The sequence below is a fragment of the Pungitius pungitius genome, chromosome 17, assembly GCF_949316345.1.
Source record: "Pungitius pungitius chromosome 17, fPunPun2.1, whole genome shotgun sequence".
NCBI classification, from domain to species: Eukaryota; Metazoa; Chordata; class Actinopteri; order Perciformes; family Gasterosteidae; genus Pungitius; species Pungitius pungitius.
The window spans coordinates 18,198,709-18,214,675 of NC_084916.1; the positions used below are offsets into that span (position 1 = coordinate 18,198,709).

At 46.0% G+C, this 15,967-nt stretch overlaps 3 protein-coding genes and 1 long non-coding RNA gene across 7 annotated transcripts in view; 2 read left to right on the forward strand and 2 right to left on the reverse strand.

The window, feature by feature from the left end:
• The window catches only part of cdc42se1 (CDC42 small effector 1), an 8,512-nt gene extending 3,098 nt beyond the window's left edge, over positions 1-5,414 (reverse strand). Inside the window, exons 1-2 of the mRNA XM_062558586.1 lie at positions 5,314-5,414; positions 1-173 (exon numbers count right to left, since the gene is read on the reverse strand). The exon at positions 1-173 is cut by the window's left edge and continues 111 nt beyond it. Of these exons, the coding sequence (XP_062414570.1) occupies positions 1-30 (30 nt within the window). The 5' untranslated portion in view covers positions 31-173; positions 5,314-5,414. The remainder of the gene's footprint in view (positions 174-5,313) is intronic.
• A 607-nt stretch (positions 5,415-6,021) lies between these two features.
• On the forward strand, positions 6,022-8,089 carry mllt11 (MLLT11 transcription factor 7 cofactor). Its single transcript, XM_037474746.2, has 3 exons — positions 6,022-6,182; positions 6,823-6,998; positions 7,116-8,089. Exons 2-3 carry the CDS (start codon positions 6,834-6,836, stop codon positions 7,206-7,208), a joined length of 258 nt encoding a protein of 85 aa, XP_037330643.1. The 5' UTR covers positions 6,022-6,182; positions 6,823-6,833; the 3' UTR covers positions 7,209-8,089.
• Positions 8,090-8,258: 169 nt separating this feature from the next.
• On the reverse strand, positions 8,259-10,699 carry LOC119219496 (uncharacterized). The gene is made up of 2 exons (XR_005120504.2): positions 10,567-10,699; positions 8,259-8,897 (listed from the first exon to the last, which is right to left on the reverse strand). It is a non-coding gene; the product is annotated as an uncharacterized LOC119219496 (long non-coding RNA).
• gabpb2a (GA binding protein transcription factor subunit beta 2a) lies at positions 8,775-14,302 on the forward strand. 4 transcript variants are annotated; one of them, XM_037474743.2, is made up of 8 exons: positions 8,775-8,912; positions 10,588-10,695; positions 11,295-11,462; positions 11,696-11,890; positions 12,098-12,248; positions 12,324-12,500; positions 13,702-13,817; positions 13,957-14,302. In XM_037474743.2, the coding sequence occupies exons 2-8, from the start codon at positions 10,588-10,590 to the stop codon at positions 14,290-14,292; spliced, it is 1,251 nt and encodes a 416-aa protein (XP_037330640.1). In that variant the 5' UTR covers positions 8,775-8,912; the 3' UTR covers positions 14,293-14,302. The 4 variants fall into 4 exon arrangements, with proteins under 4 accessions (XP_037330640.1, XP_037330638.1, XP_037330641.1 ...); XM_037474741.2 differs by lacking the exon at positions 8,775-8,912 and adding an exon at positions 9,282-9,480; XM_037474744.2 differs by lacking the exon at positions 8,775-8,912 and adding an exon at positions 9,521-9,799.
• Positions 14,303-15,967: the final 1,665 nt, after the last annotated feature.

A 15,967-nucleotide genomic window follows, 5' to 3' on the forward strand; every position in this document is an offset into this window, starting at 1 on the left:
GACTGCGACCAGTGGGTAATCCTGGGGCATTCAGACAGAAGTGTTTCTGCCTCAGACGAGTCCAGTTATGGACTCAAAAAACAACAAAAATGGCAGAAGTCCAAAATACGTTAAAGTCCGGTGTTGAAAAAATAGTTTTATTATCCAAACTGTGATGACTTCTTATGATTTATCTGTGGAGACAAACATAAGCAAGTTAAGGACACAAATGTATATCCGATTTTAAATAGTTACCATTTAAAAATATAATCTATTTATTGATTTTACAGGACAGCGACAGGAATCCTGAGCTAATCCTGAGCTAATCCTGAGCTAATCCTGAGCTAATCCTGAGCTAATCCTGAGCTAATCCTGAGCTAATCCTGAGCTAATCCTGAGCTAATCCTGAGCTAACATCATCTCAACCACAAACATCGCTAACAGACCCTCATCAAAAGTGACAGCGACTTTGTGCTTTCCAACCACAAGGAAACAAAGTCAAAATGCAATTTCATCAAATAAGCCGAGTTACAGCTTGTTGTGGATAAGAATCATGTCACAACTGTTCAAATAATAAAGGCTTTATTCTACTGAACCTCCAGAGTTAATGATCGGGCTTCAAGATCACTGCAGACCTTCACACCCTGAACACAAGCTGTTCCAGCTCCTCCCCTCTGGTAGGCGCCAAAACCACCAGACACGGCTTCTTCTGCTGTGATTCTGAAGAGGCCCGAGGACGGAGCCTTGAGAAAACCCACATGTTCTCACATCCTCCCATTCATTTAAATACCTGATTTATCATTGAATGTTGATTAATGTGTGATGTCACTGTTAAATCAACACATTCATTAATAAATAACGAAATAATTAACATAAAATCTCCACAACAACATCCCCAAACTTTCTGTTGGTCCTCACAGGGATAGAAGAACAAGAACTCCTCTCTATGAGAAGTCAGCAAACGTATGACTAAACACTGGGTGTGGTCCAAACACACGCACACACAGCCACACAAAGGATCACACACACACACACATAGGTGCCCTTTGACCTCAAGTGAGGGGTGAGCGATGACGTCAAACATCTGTGTATGTTGTGTTGTTGTTTGTTGTCTCTTCTTCGTCACACTCGGCTGACTGAAGGCTTCAACTTTTACTTCCAGCTTTCTGGACTTTGTCCAAAACGTTTGAGCAGATAAAGAAAGAATGTGAGTAGAAACATGTCGCTTCATGTTGCCACATCGTTAACGGCTCAGTTCATCTGCTCGTTGTACAATTACTTCTCGTCTTGCACCTTCAGTAGTTTTACTACAGTGCGGTACAGTGTGTGTACTTGTACTCCCTTCTCTGTCATCGGTTCCCTGTTAAACTTCCTCAAACTTTATTTCTCCTTCAAACTTCCCAAAAGTCAAACTTCTCAAAAGTCAAAGGGACGAACCATCTACAGACGGGGGGCAATACGCGTGTGTTAGTCTGTGTGTGTGTGTGTGTGTGTCGTCTCCACACAGATTTCCCGTTGTTTCTGCTCATGCTGACATCATGGAACAAATATCCTCACACACACACACACACACACACACACACACTCCTGGTCATGAGGTTTAAATAAACACAGGAAGTTAAACTGCTGCTGTTCTGTTAGGAGTGTTGAACACACACACACACACACACACTTGTGTTTTTCAGTTGGAGCTGCAGAGACTTTTTGAACCGTCCAATTGCATTGTGGGAATTGTAGGAGTCAGAACACGTCTCAACCCACCAGAATGTTTTATAAAAGCCAACGTTTGATCACCACAGAACTGAACTGATCTACATGTACACCTGTACTAGATATACACCTGTACTAGATATACACCTGTACTAGATATACACCTGTACTACATATACACCTGTACGACATATACACCTGTACGACATATACACCTGTACTAGATATACACCTGTACTAGATATACACCTGTACTACATATACACCTGTACTAGATATACACCTGTACTAGATATACACCTGTACTAGATATACACATGTACTACATATACACCTGTACTAGATATACACCTGTACTACATATACACCTGTACTAGATATACACCTGTACTACATATACACCTGTACTAGATATACACCTGTACTACATATACACCTGTACTACATATACACCTCTGCTACATATACACCTGTACTACATATACACCTGTACTAGATATACACCTGTACTACATATACACCTGTACTACATATACACCTCTGCTACATATACACCTGTACTACATATACACCTGTACTACATATACACCTGTACTAGATATACACCTGTACTACATATACACCTGTACTACATATACACCTCTGCTACATATACACCTGTACTACATATACACCTGTACTACATATACACCTGTACTAGATATACACCTGTACTACATATACACCTGTACTACATATACACCTCTGCTACATATACACCTGAACAAGGACACACACAGAATCGTCTTTAATTCATTGTGTTTTCATCAGAAACAAGTGACTAACATTTAAACTTTTAACTTCAGACAACAATTGTTTTGTGTTTTCAGTTCCACTTCCTTGTTTCCAAACTCAGACACTCACTTCCTGCTCCACACCATCACTTCCTGTTCAGCACAAAGCGGTTGCTGATCAGAATCAACATGAATGATTGGAGTACTAAAAGGAGTTCCTTTCATTCAGAGACGCTAAAAGCTGCTCACATGGAAATTAAATCACACCGACACACAAACTGCTTCACTTCCTGTTCACAGGTTTACTTTTCAAAACAGGATCACATCTTCTGAAACTAACAGGACCAACACTACACACAGTACTGCAGGACAGTACTCGCTGAACAGCGTGTTCAGCCGGGCGCTGCTTAGCTTAGCTTGTTAGCTTAGCTTGTTAGCTTAGCACAAAGACTGGAAACAGGACTGCTAGCGTGTCTCGGATCAATGTGTTGCCGGGGGACGCAGGAATGTCAAACTCTGTTCAGGTTCTGCCCACTCGGACCGGCGAGCGTAAGGCCGACGTTGGGGGGGGGGGTGTCGCGCCGGGGGGTGGGGGGGGGTCGCAGAGTCATCCGGCGGGCTGCACTGGAGTTATTGCCGCGAGTTTGACGTATGTGCTTTAACTGAAACGCTTACACGACCAGTGGAGCTTTTCACCTGGAGTCCAGTGCTGGAACTACTTTTCCAGACAAACAACAGCGTATCCCTACGCCTGTAGTACAGGTGTGTGGCCCCTCCCTCAGAGAGTGGCCACAAAGAGCAGGTTTTAGTTTGTGCTCCACAACAGCAACATCATGATCAATATATTGGATCAATGTATCAAAGTGTGACAATTCCTTGAGTTTGTGTGTGTGCGTGTGTGTGTGTGTGTGTGTGTGTGTGTGTGTGTGTGTGTGTGTGTGTGTGTGTGTGTGTGTGTGTGTGTGCCGGGTGGTCGGAGTCCAGCAGAGATTCGTCTCAGAATTTTGGCTTAAAATAGTGAGAAGATTCACACGTGGTCCACAGCTTCACATCGCCGTGGCAACAATGCAGAAACCAAGACCTGAACCAGTTATTACAGAAACCAAGACCAGAGCCAGTTATTACAGAAACCAAGACCAGAGCCAGTTATTACAGAAACCAAGACCTGAACCAGTTATTACAGAAACCAAGACCAGAGCCAGTTATTACAGAAACCAAGACCTGAACCAGTTATTACAGAAACCAAGACCAGAGCCAGTTATTACAGAAACCAAGACCTGAACCAGTTATTACAGAAACCAAGACCTGAACCAGTTATTACAGAAACCAAGACCTGAACCAGTTATTACAGAAACCAAGACCAGAGCAAGTTATTACAGAAACCAAGACCTGAACCAGTTATTACAGAAACCAAGACCAGAAACCAGTTATTACAGAAACCAAGACCAGAAACCAGTTATTACAATAACCAAGACCTGAACCAGTTATTACAGAAACCAAGACCTGAACCAGTTATTACAGAAACCAAGACCAGAGCCAGTTATTACAGAAACCAAGACCTGAACCAGTTATTACAGAAACCAAGACCAGAGCCAGTTATTACAGAAACCAAGACCTGAACCAGTTATTACAAAAACCAAGACCTGAACCAGTTATTACAGAAACCAAGACCTGAACCAGTTATTACAGAAACCAAGACCAGAGCCAGTTATTACCGAAACCAAGACCTGAACCAGTTATTACAGAAACCAAGACCTGAACCAGTTATTACAGAAACCAAGACCAGAGCCAGTTATTACCGAAACCAAGACCTGAACCAGTTATTACAGAAACCAAGACCAGAGCCAGTTATTACAGAAACCAAGACCAGAGCCAGTTATTACAGAAACCAAGACCTGAACCAGTTATTACAAAAACCAAGACCTGAACCAGTTATTACAGAAACCAAAACCAGAGCCAGTTATTACAGAAACCAAGACCTGAACCAGTTATTACAGAAACCAAGACCAGAGCCAGTTATTACAGAAACCAAGACCTGAACCAGTTATTACAGAAACCAAGACCAGAGCCAGTTATTACAGAAACCAAGACCTGAACCAGTTATTACAAAAACCAAGACCTGAACCAGTTATTACAGAAACCAAAACCAGAGCCAGTTATTACAGAAACCAAGACCTGAACCAGTTAGTACAGAAACCAAGACCTGAACCAGTTAGTACAGAAACCAAAACCAGAGCCAGTTATTACAGAAACCAAGACCTGAACCAGTTAGTACAGAAACCAAGACCTGAACCAGTTAGTACAGAAACCAAGACCTGAACCAGTTAGTACAGAAACCAAGACCTGAACCAGTTATTACAGAAACCAAGACCTGAACCAGTTATTACAGAAACCAAAACCAGAGCCAGTTATTACAGAAACCAAGACCTGAACCAGTTATTACAGAAACCAAGACCTGAACCAGTTAGTACAGAAACCAAGACCTGAACCAGCAGAGACGGGGCTCCTCTAGGGACCAGAAGCAGCAGGAAACAGGAAACATGAAGACAAGGTCTACCCAGAGACCAACGGACACGGATCGAGAGTTTTTACACACACACCCGTTTCTGAGGGGGGACACTTTGAGCAACGTCTCGTGTCGACCTTTAACCTTTGACCAAATAACCAGATCACAGAATCGGACCGGTTGTTCCATCTGTTGGTTAATCACACACATGTAATCACACATGTAATCACACACGTGTGCGATTACATGTGTGATTTTCACACACATCATATGTTCCAGTTGTAACCAGGCGTCTTCACGTGGTCTGACATGTCTCTGACGGTCAGGTTGAGGAGAAAGACTCACCTGGAGGAGACAGGAGGCGAGTGTCGAGCTGGAAGCTACAGACTGAGCCCAGAACCAGCTGTGATCCAAAGTCTGTGCCCCCCCCCCCCCTCTGGTTGGGGTGTGGCTCCACCAGGAAACCACGCTCCACTTCCTGCTTCTCGGTCCTGCAGCTCCTCCTGCTGGTGCATTCCTGTCCTCCCGCCGCACCCTTTCCCTCCCACATCTGTTCCATGTGGTTCATCCTGATGTTTTTAGGCGTCATGTGATTCAGAACCACGAGGCGAGGAGGACACTTGGTCTCAAGATGCTCACTGATGTTATGAAAGATGGAAAATCCTTTAAAAAATAAATAAATAAATAAAAAGAAAAAATTATTAGCTAAAATGAAGGAAATCCACATATTTTTAAATCCGAGTTCTGTACTTTTTGAACAGCATGGTGCTATTTGCATGTTTAAATTATTTTAATATATTTGAATTATTGATCTCTCTTTAAATAGAGCGTGCGTTTGTAAGTGTATGTTTGTGTGTCCTTAACATACCGGAAAATACCACATCTTTCAAAATAAATGCGTAACTTTTGCTCAAACCTCATAGCTCAAACCTCATAGTACATTAATTGAAACAATTGTATGTTTTTTGTAAATATATCCAATGTGTGAATGTGTGCGAGTGCGTTTTTAAACTCATGAATGAGTTCATTAACAAACGAGGAAAAGGGGGCTTTTGTTTTGAAAGGTCCATGCGGAAGTCTTGGGTGTACTCAGGAGAGCTTGACGCAGGCGCAGAGCTCATTTCACCTGCAGAGGCAGAGAAGCAGCGTGTGAAACCAAAGAGGGAACAAAGAACAAAGAAACCCTCAGAAACCTCCTCACCGGAAGCACGAAGGTAAACACACGTCATATGTTTCTGCGTCGTGAGTGACAGCTGGTCACGGTTCAAAACCGGGAGGTTTAAGGGTCCCGGTGATCCATCAAGTCCACTCGGTGAGGGGCCGAGACGCGGCCAACGCCTCTGATCAACCCGATCGATGATCGGTTATAACGCGTCATCCATAACACACACATCACGTGAATCATAAATCACCGCGGTTCGTCCGAACCGGAGAACCTGGGTCTCGCGTTAAATCAGCAAAAACATGAAGGATGTCCGGTTGATGGACCATCGCTTCTCTTTCAGTCTGCAGGTGACGTCATGACCCGGTTTCTGCTCTGCACTCATTGGAGGGATCTGAATAAATGTGTCTACGTATCTGCACGTTTTTAACAACTAGGACAAAGAACACTGTGGGATGGTGAATAGTGGCTGAGGCGTTCAGGGCCTGTTGGATCAATCCGCTCTACTAGAGGATGAGTCAGCTGATCTGGGAGCTGTTTATTATTTATCTGAAAATTGTGTGAAATACAAATTCTATGTTCATCGTAGACAAGTTTAAAATAAACAACAAAGAGACTTGGTATTTTTTTACCTTCTGTACTTCATTCTTTGTGTTTTTGTACTTCATTTGATGTTTTTTTCTTACCTTCAGACTGAAATAAGATGCAGAAATCCAAAAGCCAATACGAGTCCTTCCTCTTCTGGAGGCAGCCAATCCCGTCCCTCGATCTGACGGAGCTGGAGGACTTGGGTTTGAGTGACAGGCCGATGGCCAATAGCATCAAAGGGAAGGACAAGTCCTCCTCCCTGAGAACTCAGGATGAGGAGGTGAGGCGACACTTCCCTCCCACAAGTCAGGGTTTATGTGTTTAATGTTTACTTTAAAATTCGACCTCCTGTCCCTCTGTCCCTCTCTGTCCCTCTGTCCCTCATTCCTCTCCGCAGGGTGAGATGACCGAGTTTTCCTCCTTTAATTATTGGAGAGCTCCGATCGCCGACGTGGACGCTCTGCTGGCCGACCTCAAGCTGCTGCTGTGAAACACAACGCTCATCACCCGACCTCTGACCCCAGACCATCCCCACCTCACCCGACCTCTGACCCCAGACCATCCCCACCTCACCCGACCTCTGACCCCAGACCATCCCCACCTCACCCGACCTCTGACCCCAGACCATCCCCACCTCACCCGACCTCTGACCCCAGACCATCCCCACCTCACCCGACCTCTGACCCCAGACCATCCCCACCTCACCCGACCTCTGACCCCAGACCATCCCCACCTCACCCGACATCTGACCCCAGACCATCCCCACCTCACCCGACCTCTGACCCCAGCTTCGTGTCTGAACGCTACGACGTGGAGTCTGTGTCCCAACGCCAGTCCAGCTTCATGACAATAACAACCATAATAAGATGATTATTAATAAGAGAACAATCTTTGATGAAACAATTCAAACATTTGCACAATGCCAGTAAAACGTGTTTCCTTAGTTTAGAAGGTGAACAAGTAAACATCTTCACCTTCATTCTTTATGATGAAGCTGGACAGATCTCAGATCTGCATCCAGACCGAGGATTGTAGCTCCTGCTGACGTGGACAAAATATCAGAAACACTGTTGATCGGATTCTGATTGATTGAACAAATGTTTTTCTGTCTTATTTATTTGAATCTACTGTTTACATTTGTGCCTTTTAGTTGCTTCGATCCTGAGCTGCTTTATGAGTTTATTTAAGTCTCTTTATGAATTTATTTATGTCACTGTATGAATTTATTTAAGTCTCTTTATGAATTTATTTATGTATTTCTCATGTTGTTTTTCTTAGCGGAACTCAAACTGGATCCAGACGAAGAAAAACTGCTGCTCAACTTGTCAGAATGTAAATCCTGCCAACAATAAAATGTAATGTCCAAATTCATCGTTTCTGTTATTATGATTGACATGTTTTACACAGTAAACCGTTTATTTCACTTCATAGCATGTTGTCAACAATAAAACATGTTTATTTAGGTCTTAAGATAGTTTGTTCTCTTAATTGTGATTTAAAGTAAACGTAACACAAAAAATGAACCAATAACTCTTTCACAAATATCTTAATAGAAATGTAATTCCACAAAGGTGTCAAATAAATGTTACATTAATAGTACACACAATCTAAAGGCTCTTTTGTTTTGATAAAGGCTGTTTATTTGGTCAATAAATTACAAATAAAAGTAGTAATGATCTTTCTCTTAAAACATTGGGTAGTGAAAAAAAAATCAAGACATACATTACAAAAAATTACAATATGGATGAAAAAAAACAAATGTATCATAAAATCACTTCGATCAGCTTCATTTAAAATATTGGTAAAAATGTCAAATGATTGATACGTTTCTCTAAATCAGACCCAAAGCGCTTCAGTTGAACATCAGAGACGCTTGAGCTCTGCAGGCAGCAACGCGAACCTTCTCCCGGCTGATCGGAGGTCAGCGGCTGCCTCGGTGTTTCCGCGCACTTCGATGTGAGCCACCGCTCACACTGACCTGAGGTCTGCTAAAGCGGGGCGGACACAGAGCCCGCCCACAGGGAGGTTAACCCACTCTGGCTTCCTCCTCCGGTGTCGCAAGGCCGCCATATTTGTAACAGAAATAAAAACACAGAAATAACCCTTTTGAAAAACCCTTCGCGGCAGGTGAGCTACCGGAGAATCCGATTCACGCGAGGGGACGTAATCTTCCGGGAACCTACGAAAAAACAAGGTATACCGCGTTAAAATCTAGCTTGCTAACGGTGTGCATGCAAAGAGGCTAACGGCTAACAAAAGGCTAGCAGGTAAACACTAGCGACAAAGAGACACTTCCTGTCAGGACTTTCAGTATAAAACCTGGACTGTTTTTTCAAATATTTTGTTTGTAGATAAAATAAGAGGTATTCGAATTAATTTTATACTTTAATAATAAAACTGCTAAATATTAAAAACTAAATAAGTTAGTGAAAAATGAAAAGCCCTTTAATTGAACTCTTGGAACAGTGGGATACACTCCATGCTCTTATGTTGAAGGCCACATCCATAACATCCGGTAGCCGCTCGCAAACTTTCCGCCGTAAACAAACCCCGAAGGAGCCCGTCGAGCTGCGAAGGCGCCACAATGTCCGTGTTTAGAGTTTAGTGACGGAAGGGGTGCACATTAGCGACCTGCTTGTTCCTACACGCGGAGGAATACGAGAACAGAACAAAGCGCTTCTCACGCGGAGGGATCTCTACCGCCTAGCCGGTGCTAGCGTGCTAACGTTACCTTAGCAGAGGCTCTAGCAAACCTGCACGCGGTTAGTATCTTTTCATCTTTTCTTATCTTTTTATCCTCACGTGTGAAACGGCCGTTAAACGCGTCGGAATGAAGCGGCGCGGCGCGAGGCCGCCGGTCTCCCGTCAGCGTGCTGCGGCGCGCTCGGAGCTAACCGGATGTGGAAGTGGTTTCTTCTCCCGAGTGTAAAAGAGGAGATTTGTGTGTGACTTCCCCCGGAAAACCAACACCTTAATATCAGACGGTTTCCTGTCCGTTGTGTCCGGTACCGTGTGCGTGCGAAGGGGGCGGTTTCTAACGGCAGTGCCGGTGGGTTCGGGCCCGGGCAGCGGGGAGAAGCGGTACGTGGCACATGGCGGACTCTGTTCGTCCCGTGAAGGCGCGTAAAATGGCCCCTCGTCCCGCTCCGTTCAGTCTCAATGACGAACGCTGTTTTAATGCTGCGGAGCCCATTGTCGGACACACGTCGCTACCTGGCCCCTTTCCCCGTAAAGAGAACCTTAGTTAGAAGAATAAGCCATTTTTAAGTATTATTTATTAGTATTATTTTAAACATTCAGGAAATGGTTCCACACAGTGGGGGCGCTTGGCGGCCTCAGGGCCCCCGGGGACCACTTGAGGGTCACCGGGGACCACTTGAGGGTCACGTGTCTTGCTCAAGGATCTGACGTGGAGCAGAGCAGTGGGTTCGAACTGCCAACCCTTCGGTTCCCAGCGCACCCTCCACTCCATGCGCCATGGTCGCCATAGTTACCACCCCATAACTACAGTGAGAGTTCCATACTATGAAAGTACTCTTTAGAAGTAAAATGACTGATGCCAAACTAACTACACGCGGGTGAAAGTAGTAATACCACAAAGTATAAAGTATAAAATACGCCACAAAAAGACCTCGCTGTAAGAACTAATGCCACTATGTTCAGATGTTTGCAAGTAGATCCTTGTACTACCTGAGGAAGTACAAGCTTAAAGTTTTTTTTTATTCTAGTATTGGTAACTTACTATTGTTGATATACTTTGAGTTCCTCAACCGTGTAAATGGGATTTATTTTAACGTAAACCCCCCAGTGAAGTAGGCCATGTTGCTGTGGTGCGTTTAGGGACTCACCGTTTGCCGTGTTGTGTTCAGATGTCACTGGTGGACCTCGGGAAGCGTCTGCTGGAGGCGGCTCGCAAAGGTCAAGACGATGAGGTCAGGAACCTGATGGCCAACGGAGCGCCGTTCACCACCGACTGGGTGAGACTCGGACGCCGTCTCTGTCACGGCGGCCTGGTGACGAGCAGCCGGGGTTTTGTGTCTTTAACAAACTTCTCGTTTATCGTTAACCTTCAGACTGTAAACACAGTTTTTCAGTAGAATCAGTGATGATGTCATCAGCGATGTTCTTCTAGGTTGGATTACAGGTTGGATAACATCTATTCCATGACCTCCTTGGAGAACGTCATAGGGTCAAGGAAAGGTGGTTAGGAGAGTTCATGAGGAGTTAGGAGAATAGAACAGCTCCTTCCACTACTTCTCTTCACTCAGTGAAGAACCTTTCTGAGGAGAAAGAACTGTTCCAATGAGCCCTGCTCTCAGGTCCTGCATCATGGAACATTGTGAACAACCAATCAGTGTTTAGATCACGAGGAGGAAAAGCTAGCATCAGCGCTAACAGCCAACCAAATAGATGCTGTTACTACTTAGCCTTTAGCTCGGTGTGGTTTTAATCGGAGTCGTGTGATATCTAGTGAGTGGTTCCAGATGCTGCTCTGCTTAGTGTAATCCACAATAACCATATGTGTGCTTATTGGTGCTGCTTCACAGCGGGTTCTAACACTCCTGATTACTCTCAGCTGGGGACGTCTCCGCTCCACCTGGCTGCGCAGCACGGACATTACTCCACCGCCGACGTCCTGCTGAGGGCCGGGGTCAGCAGGGACGCTCGCACCAAGGTGGACCGCACGCCGCTGCACATGGCGGCTGCCGAGGGCCACACGGTGATCGTGGAGCTGCTGGTCCGGGTGAGCGCGCTGTAAAGAGTCCTTGTTCCTTAGGAAGGTTCCTATCTGAGTGTCCTCCATGAGTCCTCTGGTGGTTCTCAGTCTGAGCCGAACTACAGGTGCAGTTTGACAATGCATAGAATACATATTATACATGTGGTCCACACCCTGCTTCCTCCCTTGTTAGCATGGGGACGTTTTATTAGGAGGTGTAAAATACACAAGAACCTTAAAGGAAACGTCTGACCCTTCAGAGCGGCGCTGACATCAACGCCAAAGACATGCTGAAGATGACGGCGCTGCACTGGGCGGCGCAGCACGCTCACCACGGCGTCGCCGAGACGCTCATCAAGCACGGCGCCGACGTGCACGCGCTCAGCAAGTTCGACAAGACGCCCTTCGACATCGCCGTGGACGTCCAGAACACCGAGCTGATGCTGCTGCTGCAGGTGACCCCGACCTTTGACCTCTGGGCCGGCTGGCCGTACATGTTTATGTGTGCGTATAGAGTTTAAACCGAAATATAGAATTCTTGCCTTTGTAGCTTGTGATCAATATTGTTGATTGATTTCTGAATGCATCCAAAACTAAAGTCATAAACGATAAACATCGAGTGCTGGAGAGCACACTGCTGACCTTTGACCCCCGGCCCTCAGGAGGGAATGCAGAACCAGGTGAACATGAACCAGGTGAGCATGAACGTGGAGACGAGCACCACCAACCAGCCGCAGTTCATCATCCAGGGCATCCCGGGCATCCAGGGGGGGGTGGTGAACCTGGCCGAGCTGCTCAACAAAGCCAACGCAGGTTCGACCCCCGGCCAAACGCCACCTTTGCCTTCTCTTTCTCCTGAAGCGCTGACCTTTGTGTCTTTCCCCCCAGGCGACTCGGAGGAAGCGATGGCCGCCAACGCCCTGGACTCCAACATCCAGCACGCCACCGTGGTCAACGAGGGGGGTCAGAGGGTCATCACCATAGTGACGGATCAACACGGCAACCTGCAGACCACCGGGGGGATGGCGCCGCCCTTCTTCGTCACCATGCAGCACGGACAGCAGAGTACGCCCCCCCCCCCCCTGTGTGTGTGTGTGTGTGTGTGTGTCGTTGATGATGCTGTGTGTGTGTGTGTGTGTGTGTGTGTGTGTCGTTGATGATGCTGTGTGTGTGTGTGTGTGTGTGTGTGTGTGTGTGTGTGTGTGTCGTTGATGATGCTGTGTGTGTGTGTGTGTGTGTGTGTGTGTGTCGTTGATGATGCTGTGTGTGTGTGTGTGTGTGTGTGTCGTTGATGATGCTGTGTGTGTGTGTGTGTGTGTGTGTGTCGTTGATGATGCTGTGTGTGTGTGTCGTTGATGATGCTGTGTGTGTGTGTGTGTGTGTGTCGTTGATGATGCTGTGTGTGTGTGTCGTTGATGATGCTGTGTGTGTGTGTGTGTCGTTGATGATGCTGTGTGTGTGTGTGTCGTTGATGATGCTGTGTGTGTGTGTGTGTGTCGTTGATGATGCTGTGTGTGTGTGTGTCGTTGATGATGCTGTGTGTGTGTGTGTGTGTCGTTGATGATGCTGTGTGTGTGTGTGTGTGTGTGTGTGTGTGTGTGTGTGTGTGTGTCGTTGATGATGCTGTGTGTGTGTGTGTGTGTGTGTGTGTGTGTGTGTGTGTGTGTTGTTGATGATGCTGTGTGTGTGTGTCGTTGATGATGCTGTGTGTGTGTGTGTCGTTGATGATGCTGTGTGTGTGTGTCGTTGATGATGCTGTGTGTGTGTGTGTGTGTCGTTGATGATGCTGTGTGTGTGTGTGTGTGTGTGTGTGTGTGTGTGTGTGTGTGTGTCGTTGATGATGCTGTGTGTGTGTGTGTGTGTGTCGTTGATGATGCTGTGTGTGTGTGTGTGTGTGTGTGTCGTTGATGATGCTGTGTGTGTGTGTGTGTGTGTGTGTGTGTGTGTGTGTGTGTGTGTGTGTGTGTGTGTGTGTGTGTGTGTGTGTGTGTGTGTGTGTGTGTGTCGTTGATGATGCTGTGTGTGTGTGTGTGTGTGTGTGTCGTTGATGATGCTGTGTGTGTGTGTGTGTGTGTGTGTCGTTGATGATGCTGTGTGTGTGTGTGTGTGTGTGTGTGTGTGTGTGTGTGTGTGTGTGTCGTTGATGATGCTGTGTGTGTGTGTGTGTGTGTCGTTGATGATGCTGTGTGTGTGTGTGTGTGTGTGTGTCGTTGATGATGCTGTGTGTGTGTGTGTGTGTGTCGTTGATGATGCTGTGTCTCCACAGTGCTGGCGGTGCCGGCCAACGCAGTGACGGAGGAGGTGGTGACGGAGGAGGCTCAGGCTCCGCCCTCCAGGAAGAGGAAGCTGGAGATGATCAACAACCACGACACGGGAGAAACGGTGAGAAGGTCCAACTGACAAGAATAAATATTATGAATATATATATGTTCATAATATTCATGATTTATATTTCATTAACTAAAGTTGAACAAAATGTGAAGTATTTGATGAGCTCCTCCTGCTCCTCCTGCTCCTGTAGGAGCTGCTGCAGAGGCAGCTGCAGGAGGCCAACAGGAAGGCCCAGGAGTACCGGCAGCAGCTGATGCGTAAGGAGCAGGAGGCCGAGGAGTACCGGGTCAAGCTGGAGGCCATGTCTCAAACTCAGGCCAACAACGCCGCCGCCGTTGCAGCCGCCAACGCCGCCAGCCCCGAGGAGGTGGTGGGGGGGGAGGAGGACGAAGAGGAGGCGGCCGGCATGGTGGAGGAGGAGGGGGAGATGGTGGTGTTACAGGAGGGAGGCATCATCATGGAGGGAGAGGAGGGCCAGGTAACGTTGGTGGAGACGGGCGGAGACACAACGGAGGTCAGCTCCTAACGGGGGGGGGGGGGGGGTCTCCAACAAAAAGACAACATGGAGGAGGAGGAGGAACAAAATGGTCCGTCGTCTTTTTCAGCAGGAAGAGACGGACTTTAGTGTCTGAGTTCCTTCTCTAAGTGGACGCCAGATGGAGGGAGGAGGCGGAGCCAGAGGCTTCTGGACCTCTTCTGTTTCAGTCTGAATTACAGCTTGGGGGGCTGAAGGCGGCCATGTTTGTCCCTGTTTGCTTCCCCTGGACAGTCGTACAGAACATTGAACCTGAAACGCTCACCAAGACGTAAGACTTAATATTTTCCTCCTTTTTTTATTTGTTTTCTGGAACTTCGAGTGTTGATCTCCTTTAAATCCATTTTATTTCTGTGGTGTTTTTGTTCATCTGATGTCGTCATAACTCTAAAGTCTTGATCACTTGGGGCCCGTTTGACCTTCTTTTAAACCCATTTCCTCAAACCTTGCTGCACTATTTTGCGTCGCCAAACAAACGCCTTTTTCCTCTCTCGGATTCTCTGGACACTAAAATAACTTTTACATTTCATGTTTTGGTTCTGATGTCATCATGTGAAGGGAAACCAAACGGAGCGACCACATTCATCATGGAAACCTTTATTCACTAATTATTATTTTAGCGAAATCCATCTTCAGCTCGTAATCGTTTTCATATTTTGAAGATTATTACTTTAGCTTAAAAGATTCCCACAAAATGGATGTTTATAGAAGAGCATTCGGATCAGAACGAGGCAGACGTCTGAAATCGATTCTGTTGATAAAGTCGGTGAACAAATAGACTTTCAGAACATCTTTTAAGGAGCCTCCTGATTGGCTCCTCGTCTCTGACGGGGGGGGCGGCGTTGAGTACGATATTTTTATGAACAAACCGTAGACCTTTTTCTATGTACATATGAAGTTGTATTTTTGTAACTGTACCTGAATGCTTCACCGTGACCACAACAACAACAACGACGATGATGATGATGATGATGATGGCGATGCCTTTACTGGTAATCTGAAATATAAACACTTGCTTTTTTGAACTTTGTTGTGTTTTTCAATGCTTTTCAAGTTCAGTGTAAACTGCTTCAGAAAGGGAGGTAACTAAAGCTCAGGATCAGTCGCTATGGTAACTGAGCCTGTGAACCTCACCTGGTCAGGAGCAGGTGTTCTTTCACAGGCTCCTCCCCCTGACAGCAGCCAGCCAATGACACAGCGCGCTTTCATTTCCTCATTCATTCATCCTCTGAATCAGTTTCCACATATGAACAAAATAAGATCCTGTTACGTTAAAGACTAAAGTGTCTTCTGGAACATGGACGTCCTTTTCTGGACGACCCTGTTGATGAAGAAGTGGTTTCACTTCACAGGGTGTTAAACGTTGGAGAGAATATTGAGCCCTGATCAGATTTATTCTCTTTTCCAGATAAATACTAGTTTCTTCAGTCCATCAAATATGTCCAAACCTCCCTGTCCTCATATGACTAACGTCCCCCATCGTGGACGTGCTCTCTCATCACAGCACATTCTTTGTGTCGTATCACGTTTCCTTTACAACGTGATGGAGAATATCAGTAAAGCTGCTGTTTGCAGAGCTGTGAGGAAACGTCTTTGTTCCCTGGACACAAACCAGTAAGAACCATTAAAGAGGAATAAAACACATTATAGGTCCAGTACCATTGGA

Bases quoted from the DNA above. Each gene is read 5' to 3' on its own strand.
- mllt11 (XM_037474746.2), top strand. From the start codon at position 6,834: ATGCAGAAATCCAAAAGCCAATACGAGTCCTTCCTCTTCTGGAGGCAG. The intron at 6,999-7,115 runs GTGAGGCGACAC...TCCTCTCCGCAG, and splicing joins TGAGAACTCAGGATGAGGAG to GGTGAGATGACCGAGTTTTC.
- gabpb2a (XM_037474745.2), top strand. From the start codon at position 10,189: ATGCGCCATGGTCGCCATAGTTACCACCCCATAACTACA. The intron at 11,463-11,695 runs GTGAGCGCGCTG...CTGACCCTTCAG, and splicing joins TCGTGGAGCTGCTGGTCCGG to AGCGGCGCTGACATCAACGC. The intron at 12,249-12,323 runs GTTCGACCCCCG...CTTTCCCCCCAG, and splicing joins GCTCAACAAAGCCAACGCAG to GCGACTCGGAGGAAGCGATG.